The sequence below is a fragment of the Macrobrachium nipponense genome, chromosome 1, assembly GCF_015104395.2.
Source record: "Macrobrachium nipponense isolate FS-2020 chromosome 1, ASM1510439v2, whole genome shotgun sequence".
NCBI lineage: Eukaryota > Metazoa > Arthropoda > Malacostraca > Decapoda > Palaemonidae > Macrobrachium > Macrobrachium nipponense.
The window spans coordinates 140,715,742-140,726,628 of record NC_087200.1 but is presented as its reverse complement, the minus strand read 5'-3'; the positions used below and the strand labels follow the sequence as shown (position 1 = coordinate 140,726,628).

At 37.4% G+C, this 10,887-nt stretch overlaps 1 protein-coding gene across 4 annotated transcripts in view; it reads right to left on the bottom strand.

Moving 5' to 3' along the window:
- Window positions 1-1,285: 1,285 nt before the first annotated feature.
- Window positions 1,286-10,887, bottom strand: part of LOC135219688 (uncharacterized) — a 221,448-nt gene continuing 211,846 nt past the window's right edge. For all 4 annotated transcript variants that reach the window (XM_064256642.1, XM_064256644.1, XM_064256643.1 and 1 more), the window contains one exon: window positions 1,286-2,936. In XM_064256642.1, coding sequence (XP_064112712.1) covers window positions 2,304-2,936 — 633 coding nt within the window. In that variant the 3' untranslated portion in view covers window positions 1,286-2,303. The remainder of the gene's footprint in view (window positions 2,937-10,887) is intronic.

The following is a 10,887-nucleotide window of genomic DNA, read 5'->3' as shown; positions in this document are numbered from 1 at the left end:
TAATATCAGTGACATGATACATATTTATCCTACAACTACTACTGGTAATGTACAAGCTGGCTTGACTCCTGACTACTCTGGCTAGATAATGTCTTCACAAAACCAAGATCATATACAATGCATACTTATTACTTAAAAAAAAAAAAAAAAAAAAAAAAAAGGATTCCCTTACCTACCAACATAACCAATATCTCAAAATAAAAGGTCCTAACCAGCTATGGTGCGGAATTATCTACCTATACCATAGGCTAACTTGCCACCTGACTAAGCTACTAAGAAATGGTCAGTTTATAAAACCACAACCATGTACACAAACGACAACCAAGTACACAGTTCTTGCTACTTTTCAAAACATGTCTCAAAAATAGGAGTACTTGCTGAATTTCTCAAAAATAAGAGTACTAACTGAATTATATTAACACTAAAAATTCAATAGGGAACTCCTAGATTAAAAATTGGCATATGGCTGCTGTTATGCTTGATGAGAATCTAGTCAGGTTCAGAATTATCCACTGGTACAAATGTCATTACATTATATGGTATACGTCATGTCAGAATGATTACAGCAGAGCTTTAATAATCTACTTGACACATCACATGAAAATGATTTAACATTAAACAAAATATTAAAATGGGATCCATGAAAGAATGGGTCTAGGCCTACTATGAAAATTCCAATAAAATACTTCTCTTTAAGCATAAGAGAATAGTTTTACTTAAGATTACATTTGATTTCACCATGGGAATTGCTACATGGGAGCCACCAAAACTATGGCTTAAGTCTCCATACAACTTCTGTAAATAAATTAAATAGCTGAATATCGAGTGACATCCTGAAGTGTTTTATTTTGGAATGTTGCGAGTTGAGGGATTAAATACTCAGCATTGTATTTCAATACAGAAATTCTGCATTATCAAAACTGATAGAAAATTATTTCAAAAAGCAACTTTGCATTATTAGAACTGATGATGCTAATATTTATGCAGAGTATACAATAAATACAACTAGTTTAGCAAGTTTATTATTGACATCACTGCCAATAAAGATATATCAGTAAAACAACTGCAAGGTCAGAAGAAAACGGTGAACATTCCACATAACTGCTGACGTTATTCAACTAAGTTACATGCAGTCATGTACATAGACTGTAAAAAGAATGCTTAGCATTACCTAGTATACTTGGCTTGGCAAGGAGATAGAAGGCTATCATCAAGAAGGATAATGTCTTATCACCAGTTACTTATAACCTTGTAAGCAATGTCAAGGTGTAAAGAAAAGCCCATGAAAGTATGGTACATTTAATGTCAACTTCCATTATGAAATGTTAATACTAATTTTATACAATGCACCAGGAAGAACCCACTTTCAATATGCCACTCTGGTTACCATTCCAGAGGAAGGACATAAGATTTAAGATTAGTAGCAGAATGTCTTGCCCAAATTTATTCTAAAAAGGCACCAATTAAGAGGTCTTTTACCAGACGAACTGAAAATATTCAAAGGTATAAATAACAGACTATATGAATCTAGCCATACTAATTCCAGTGGATGGAACATGGAATTAAAAAGGTTCTACACCAGCTGTGGGATTTTCTTCACACATAAAAATAGCCTTATTTTGGAAAAGCCTACCAGCTGAAATTGTAAAAAGTATCACTATAAATATTTAAAGGCCAAAAATAAGATAACATAACCTGATAACTTCTAATTGATCTCTGAAACACAAGTCTTCCTTTACATTCCTGATAAATACCTATGTTCACACTTTAACAAAGCATAGAACTATAGAAGCTTTTATGCAAAAAAAAAAAAAAAAAGTATTTTTGAAAAATTCTTAATTTTCCAGATTTTTGGGGGTAAAATATTCTTTATCCTTTAATTGAACACTTTCATTTTTCATGAGTAAATTTGCATAAATGACAGCATACATAAGGAACGAATTAATGTTAGCAATGCATTTTTTTCTTATTACTGCTCTTCCTTAACTACTTTCCTCTGGTTGTAAGTGACGTATGTAAACTGGTAGGTAATGAAAGTTATATTTTTTCATTCTTTCCCAGTATTTCCTGTCTACTACATTAGCCTGCAACCCGCATACTGTCCTTGTAAATTATTATCAGCCAACGTATAAAAATTTCATTGCAAGTCATGGTTGGTAAGAAATGATGATTATGTGCAAGTAAAAGATGTTCCCACATTAAAATTATTTTGAGCAAAACTCCAATCAGATATTAGCCAATAATAATTAATGAGAATTAAATTAAGACTATGTATATACATCGAGACTAAAAGTAGCCAAATTTCAAATAGCCAAATCATTTAAAGCCTGCCATTCTCCGGATGGATAATGCAAAAACTGTCCAGTTATATTGTTTTTAAGATGCAAACTTAGATAAGAATTATAATCACGTTTAAGAGATTCATCAATTTTCAAGAGACCAGACATGCCAGCCCACATTGATGACTCCCAGGATAACCTCCTCTGAAAAGCTTTCACTGAAATGTTCTTGTTTGTAAGCCATGTTCCAATGTGGGTGGCAACAATGGAAGAGTCAAATACTGGTTCCAGTATGTTAGAAATGTATTCAGTCTCTGAATCACTATAGACTCCACTTTTAATTATTTGACTGCTGACATTCTGGTGCCATTTTTCATTCTTTACTGTATTCCCAACAAACAAAGCATAACTCAAATCAAAGTTTTTGTGGCTGAGAAAGTTATATTCATCAAAATAAGGATCATTTAAGATTCTTTCCACAGTTGTAAACCATGGAATACTGAAGATCCAGGAGTCTCTAGGAATTCTGGATAGAAGGCCAAACATATAGTTTCTGGTTATGAGTAATCCAATGTTGCTCCTGTTAGGTACAGAAGTTTCAATGTACCTAAGTATTTTAGTTGCAGGTGTAATTTCTTCCACTGTAACCTTTATTACCTGTGAAAGAGAAAGAACACCATGAAAGAGAAAGCATAGAAAACATTAATTAAAAGCGCTTTAGAAATTACTGTAAAACAGCAACCTTCATCAAAGTTTGTTTACACAAAACATATCATGTATTATACATGTTTCTTCTGGTAATTCGCTTCAACAGCTTTCAGTAATACCAACTTACACCATTCAATATCAAGAAGGCAAGTGAAGCTCCAACTCCCAAATGATATGCAAGTTGAAACTGATGTTGATTGCATATCAGTAAAAACAATATTACGCATTGAATATAAATGAGCACAGAAATGTTATTAACAAGGGAAACTGACACACATTAGTGAAAATACACAAACTGTACACCTACTTATCTTAAAATAACAGAAACATGCAAGCTTCAATACTTGATATCCACTTACTAAACTTAAGCAATGTACTATTTAAACTTTGGCGTTTCAGGACCCTTAATTATTTTAATTTTGAGTCCCTCCTTTTTCACCTTTATTTTCACATTCTACCAACTGTTTGCATATGCAGTACAGTACGTAAATCTAAGGACACCAAAATATCCATAATTATTCACAAGACAAGATCAGACTAAGGTCTAAAGTAGAGCAGTCAATGAAAACATGACCAATTTGATACCATAAGTGCTATAGTACAAACACTATTCCCTGATGCACTTACTCAAAATAATTCTGTAACACTTTCCTTCATCTTTTGGACAACAGCCGTGTTATTTAGCAATGTTCTCATAAGTTCAAGTTGCCACCTCATGCAATGATTATCATCGTTGATGTATTTGAGGATTTTTCTGCCTGTTCTTTTTTCAACTGTATTTTCTGTTTCACTATGAAACGTACTGCTCAGTTACCAGCATTTATAAACATTAATATTTTAATGGAAAATGACAATAGTATTAAATATGGGAATATGAAAGTGTGAAAACTAATAGCCTTTGCAGTCATCCCTCGCCATATAATACGTACTGCCCAGTTACCAGCATTTGTAAGCATTAATATTTTAATGGAAAATGACAATAGTATTAAATATTGGAATATGAAAGTGTGTAAACTATCAGCGTTTACAGTCATCCCTCGCCATTTCGTGGTTTACTCTTCGCGGACTTTACTTCAATAGTATATCTAAATTTATATCTAGGATTTTTCTCTATATCGCAGGATTTTGTGGCATTCACTATTTTTATTCTGTGGTAAAATAAGCGCTTTCTCAACTAAAATTCTTATTTTCATGACTAAATACACTTTTTAAGATAAAAAAATTATTTACTAATTCTCAGAGTATTATTAATAATATAGACAGCAAAAAAAATATGAGAGAGAGAGAGAGAGAGAGTGAGTTACCACTACAGCTTATAGTACAGTCAACCAGCCTTGTGCTGGCACGGGCAAGACAGAGAGAGCATTTATCTATTTGAGAGACAGTGAAAGAGAGGAAGGAAGGGAGAAACTGGTTTGACCATGAAACGGCAACATCTACCTTTGATCAGAAATGTCAAGTATTAATATGGAGGAGTGATGTAGTAGTTGCATTTGACAATGTTCTCATGGGTTGCGAGTTCCACATTGGCCAAGTGCATTTGGCGCTCGGCTACCAACCCGGTGGTCCGAAGTTCGATTCTCGGCTCGGCCAACACAGAACCAGAGGAATTTATTTCTGGTGATAGAAATTCATTTCTCGACACAATGTGGTTCGGATCCCACAATAAACTGTAGATCCCGTTGCTAGGTAACCAGTTGGTTCCTAGTCACATAAAAATATCTAATCCTGCGGGCCAGCCCTAGGAGAGCTGTTAATCAGCTCGGTAGTCTGGATATACTTAACTTAAGGGTCGCTTGTAAGAGAGAGAGAGAGAGAGAGAGAGAGAGAGAGAGAGAGAGAGAGAGAGTGGCTGGTTGTTTTGGTTGTTGTCACGTTAGGTTGTTTGTGTTCACTGGAGGCAATAGGAAGGGTTTGGATGTTTTGTGTATTTGCTATGTTGTGTTTTGTGTTTGTTTGTTGTTGTTAAGGTAGTATGGGGAAGGTTCGTGCCTGTGGTTTTCCATTTTCAGAGAGAGAGAGAGAGAGAGAGAGAGAGAGAGAGCGAGAGAGAGAGGAGAGAGAGAGAGAGAGAGAGAGAGAGAGATGGTGTATGGGTAGTTAGTTAGTGAATTGATTGTTGGCAGGCAGTTGGGTCGTCTGCAGATTCGGTCGCGGAGCCTTGAGGGAGTGAGAAGTGATCAGTCTGTATTTGGCAGTCAGTCAAATGAGGCAGTTTTTTGGACAGGTCTGTATTTAGCAATCAGTCAAGTGAAGCAATTTTTTGGACAGAGGTAGGGAGTTGCAGTTGTATGTTTTCTGGATTGTTTTGATATTGTGTGATTGAGTTTGTTGTGGTTGTGTCCATCTGAAAGTTGTTGAGCTTGTGAGTTTCTGTTGTGTTTGATTTGTGAGCTGTTGTGAACTCTTGATGTTGATGGATTTTGAGTTCTGTTTGTTTTCCTCACTGAACCAACCATCCTGTACTCAAATAGTAACACAAAAAAGTGTGATTGAGGGAATATTGTTAGCCGGTACGAATATTGTTAGCCGGTACAAGTAAAGTTAATGTGGAGAAGTCTGTATTTAACTTGCTTAGCTTTGATTCCGCCACATTATTTCGGCACTTGAACAGGGACTGATAGTGGCAGCCACGGGACAGTTGGTACAGCGAGTTGTGTATGATTGGTGAAGAAATAAGTATGGAAGGTTTGACTTAAGTGGAGAGGCTGAAGAAGGAATTGTGGTTGGCAAGGGAAGCTAAGGAAAGAGTGGAAAGAGAGTATGAGAGGCTTAGGATTGAGTGTGAGGAGCAAAAGAGGGAGTTAGAATAGTTGTGAAGAGTGATAAGGAGTGCAAAAGGAGGAATGAAAGATGAAGTGAAAGGGGCCTAGCAGCGGATGATTGAGAAGGTGGATGAGAAATTTGAGTAGATGATGATAGCAGTGCAAGAGATGGTTAAGGGACTGATTGGAGAGGGAGCTGTTGGGGGTGGGCTTCCTGGGCCTTGTGACAGGTTAGGAGTGATAAAGAAGGTAGAAGAGCGAGTGGATGAGAGTATGAGTGACGAAGGTGACTTGGTTGTGATCAGCGAGGGAAAGAAGGGGAAGACACAGGATAAGGATAAACCTGAGGACAAGGATAAGAAGGGGGCTGAGAAAAAGAAAAAAACTAAGGGGAAGAAGGTAAGAAGTAAGGATGACAGACAGGATGAGACTAGGATTGAAGATGTTGGAAAAAGGGTTGAGAGTAAGGGACAGGATGAGAGTGATTCAGATAGTGGTAGGTAGGAACAAGGAGGTAAGAAGGGTAAGAAGGGCGTGGCTAAGAGCATGGATGTCAGTACGGAAGTGGATTCATTGTACTCGGAAGAGGTTAAGAGGGGTCAGTAGTGGCAGTGAGAGTGAGAGTGGGCGAGAAATACAAAGGCTGTGTATATGAGAAAGGTACCCCGATGTGCACGGTATGAGGAATATGGGAGTAGGGAGATAGGGGACTTTTTCAAGGAATACAAGATTTATTATATGGCGAAGTACAGACACATAGGAGAGTTTGGGCACGAGGTTAAGGAGAATTCTTGATAGGGTATTTGTTCAGCATGTATGGGATAATGACGAGTGTAGGAGATGTGTCGTATGAGAGTCAAGACTAGGATTATGGAATAGGCTAGGAGGGCAAAGAATAGTGTTAGGTATAGGAAGAAGAATGATTTTGAGGAGGCAAGAATGAATGTAGGGGAGTCATTGTTTATGTATGTATGCTGGTTAGAAACATTAGCTAGGAAAAAGTTTGGGGATGAGGAAATAAATGAGTGTGAGGAGTTAGTGAGGAGTTGCTAACAACTGTCCCTGAGAGTGTATACGAGTTTATAAATCTAAAATGTAAGGAGAAAATGAGATAGACGAATGAGAGGTTAACATGGAATGATATTTTAGCGATAGTTGAGGATTACGAGCTAGACAGGTGTATGAAAGACAGCAGAAGCGTCAGTGTCAGGACCGAAGTCAATGAGGGTATACCTGACTTTAGGAGCTATAGGGAGGCAGTTTTAGAAGGGCAGGGCCAGGGGGAATGGCAGAGCAAGTGGTTGATAGGATCATTAGAGCAAGTAATGTAAGTATGGTGAAACCTACAAGACATAGGAGTGAGAGTGTCGGAAGGTCAGGGCCAGTTAGCTGTGAGCAAGAGCAGAAGTGTTATAAGTGGGAAAACAGGGAATAATATGAATGAATGTCGGCGGGTGTCAGGAGCTTGTTTCAGGTGGGAAGACGGGTCATTTAGTTAGCGAGTGTCAGAGAGATAGGGACATGAAATGTTATAGGTGTGGGAAAACAGGGCATATAGCTAGTGGATGTCGGGGTATCCGTATAAACGTGGTTTGCAGCAACTGTGGGAAGAATGGGCATTGTGCTAGGGTGTGTAAAGAACAGCATGCGAAGTGTGCTGAATGTGGAATGGAAGGTCATGTAGCGAGTGTGTGTGTAGGTGAAAGATGATGAGCCAGGCTGGGAATTTGGGAAATTAGGTGTTAAGGGGATTCAGTTGGGTGGGTCCTCTAATGTGCGACAGTATGTTTGGGAGAATGTAATGAGTGAGTGGTTAAAAGTGAATAAATATGAGCTGAGCATCAGTGAGCAAATGGATTTAGGGGATCAGCACTTAGTGTTGGTTGAGTATGGAAGGAAGCGGAAGAAGGTAAAGAAAGGGAATGAAAGGGAAAAGTGAGGACTGCATGATAGAGGGGTTAGTGTTGGGGTAGAGATGGTTGATAAGGCGTGAAATACAGATAAGTCTTGGGAGGGAATGGATGAGACATACAGTGTAGGGGGGGGGGGGGGGGGTTTGAGTTGACAGAGTTTAGTGGGATTTCAACAGGAGGGGAACCAAGCAGTAGTGAGGTAGTTGACAGTACGAATGAGTCCCTTCAGGAGTTTGACAGGAATATGAATGGGGTAAGCAATTTGGTAGCAGAGATATGGGAGATATGGGGACCAGAGTTAGAAGGGGTGCCCCCTTCTAACTCTGGTCCCAAATCTCTAACTATCTCATCTCTAGATAGTTAGAGATTTGGGAAGACAATAGCAAGGGAGATAATGGGAATCTGGATGAAAGTTGTCTGGAGGAAGTAAATGGTGATGCAAATGAGTGTGTATGAGGGGCCTCGAACAAGATCCAGGGGGCTAGTATCCAAACATATCTGGGTGTTGAGAATAGCAATATAGTGTAAATGTTGTGAGTATGTGAGGAGACGTTTTCAAATGAGAGAGAGAGAGAGAGAGAGAGAGAGAGAGAGAGAGAGAGAGAGAGAGAGAGAGAGAGAGAGAGAGAGAGAGAGGCTAGTTGTTTTGGTTGTTGTCTCGTTAGGTTGTCTGTGTTCGTTGGAGGCAATAGGATATTTTGTGTATTTGCTATGTTGTATTTTGTGTTTGTTGTAGTTAAGGTAGTATGGAGAAGGTTTGTGTCTGTGGTTTTCCGTTTCCAAAGAGAGAGAGATTGTGAATGGTGTATGGGTAGTTAGTTAGTGAATTGCTTGTTACCGGGTGGTTGGGTATGTCTGCGGATTCGGTCGCTGAGCCTTAAGGGAGTGAGAAGAGATCAGTCTGTATTTGGCAGTCAATTGAGGCAGTTTTTTGGGCATAGGTAGGGAGATCCTCAACAATAACTTTTCATAATTCCTCATGACCCAAGATATGCAAAGTAATAATGATTTAATGTTATTAGTAATAAGGTTATAATTGCCAAGGTAATCGATCTCGGGTAAGAAAAGTCACACAAAAAAGGGGTTTAAATAAAACTGGTTGGGACAGCAACCGAGATGCTACTTTTCCTCTCCTCCTACCAGGCTTATAAACTAAAAATTATAAACTGCCATCCCCAAATTACCACAATGAGCTAGAAATCTCCCTTTTTCTGTCAAGAGCATTATCAAAAATATTTTACATATCAAGAATCAAGTCTTTCAAAGATGTATATAATTGCCTATAATCTTTATTTGACTAGGTTATTACGTTTTTTCAATGTTAAATAGCAGCTAAACTACATGTAAAAATTTGATACATATCTTCTTTCTTATCCAGTAGTTTTCCTCTTAGCCAACCTTCGTTCTGAAACCATGTATCAAGTTTAACTGCTATATATATTATAATATATATATATATATATATCATATATATTATATATATATATATATATATATTATATATATGTGTATATTTATATAGATATACATATATATATATATATATATATATATATCTATATATATATATATATATAATGTATATGTATATATTAATCATATATATCTATATATATTATATATATATATATATATATATATATATATATGGTCTCCAATTATGTGAGAATTTGGTCGGTCCACAGCCTCGCAGAATTGGAAATTTGCAGATTTCGAAACACATACCTCATGGGAATAACTCCATTAGGGCCAAGGCAAACGGCAACTTACCCAGTCAAACTTTTTTATACTACCCATTTTCAATACTTTCTATGTCCCTTAATTTTTTCTAAAATGAAATTGTTCTTATGGATAAATAAAACATCAAAAAGGTTTTAATAACTTGAAAAAGTTTAAAATTACACACAGGATGGTGAAAACTCCCACACGTAAACAATGCCACCATTGGGTGCAAGTGTACAGTATGATACAGTCATTTCCTTTAAAAAACCTTTTGGGTGGAATTTCCTCTACTATCCTCTGCCAAAAAGTAAACCTTCAAACTCCTCTATCTCATCCTCCGTGAAGAGGTCTGCTGAAGGAAGGCTTTGTGACCCATTTGAGGTTTCAGGGACTGGCTGATCAACAAACTTGGTTACAAGCACTAGTCTCAGTTTCTTTGTCCTGCACGTTTACTATGTAATTGTTTTCATATAAATTTATTCTACGATGAAATAGAACTGATGAAAATTCAAAATTTGATATGAAATCACAATTTCTTAAAAAATTATAAAAATTCAAAATTCAACATGAAATGAGTTTCTTGGAGTTATTCTCTCTCTCTCTCTCTCTCTCTCTCTCTCTCTCTCTCTCTCTCTCTCTCTCTCTCTCTCTCTCTCTCTCTAACACATCTGCTTTTATGTTAATCCTTTATACTAGTCATTTTCATCAAAACCTATTTCAACAATAGAAAAAAATAAATGATCTAATGCCAGAAGTTAGTCAAAACAAGTTAACCTAGAAAAAAATTCTTACTTCATGTTCAGCACTGACTGATTTCAAGTTGTCAACTGCTGCCAAAATGGAAGTTGCTCCTTCCCTCGTCTTCCTCTTCAGCTTCTGGGCAGATGCATACATGATGTGGATGATCAGAATACACTTCACAGATCTGAATAATATGTATGGCGATGATGATGATCCCGATCATTCATAAACACTGTGCTATGTTACAAATGCATGAGGCGGAGCCTTCCGTCTTAGCTAATGGCTGGGCAGAAGCCCTCAGAATACACTTTGTAAATTTGAATAATACCTATGGCAATGATGATGATACCAATCATTCAGAATACACTTCGCAGATCTGAATAATACATATGATGATGGTGATGATACCAATCATTCAAACACACTGCGCTATGATGTCACAAATGCATTCCCCCTTGTTTTAGGGCTGTTGCCTGTATAATAAGGCGCCCTGTGAGGTTATGTTAGACTTCCTCTTCAGCTTCTGGGCAGATGCATACATGATGTGGATGATCAGAATACACTTCACAGATCTGAATAATATGTATGGCGATGATGATGATCCCGATCATTCATAAACACTGTGCTATGTTACAAATGCATGAGGCGGAGCCTTCCGTCTTAGCTAATGGCTGGGCAGAAGCCCTCAGAATACACTTTGTAAATTTGAATAATACCTAGGGCAATGATGATGATACCAATCATTCAGAATACACTTCG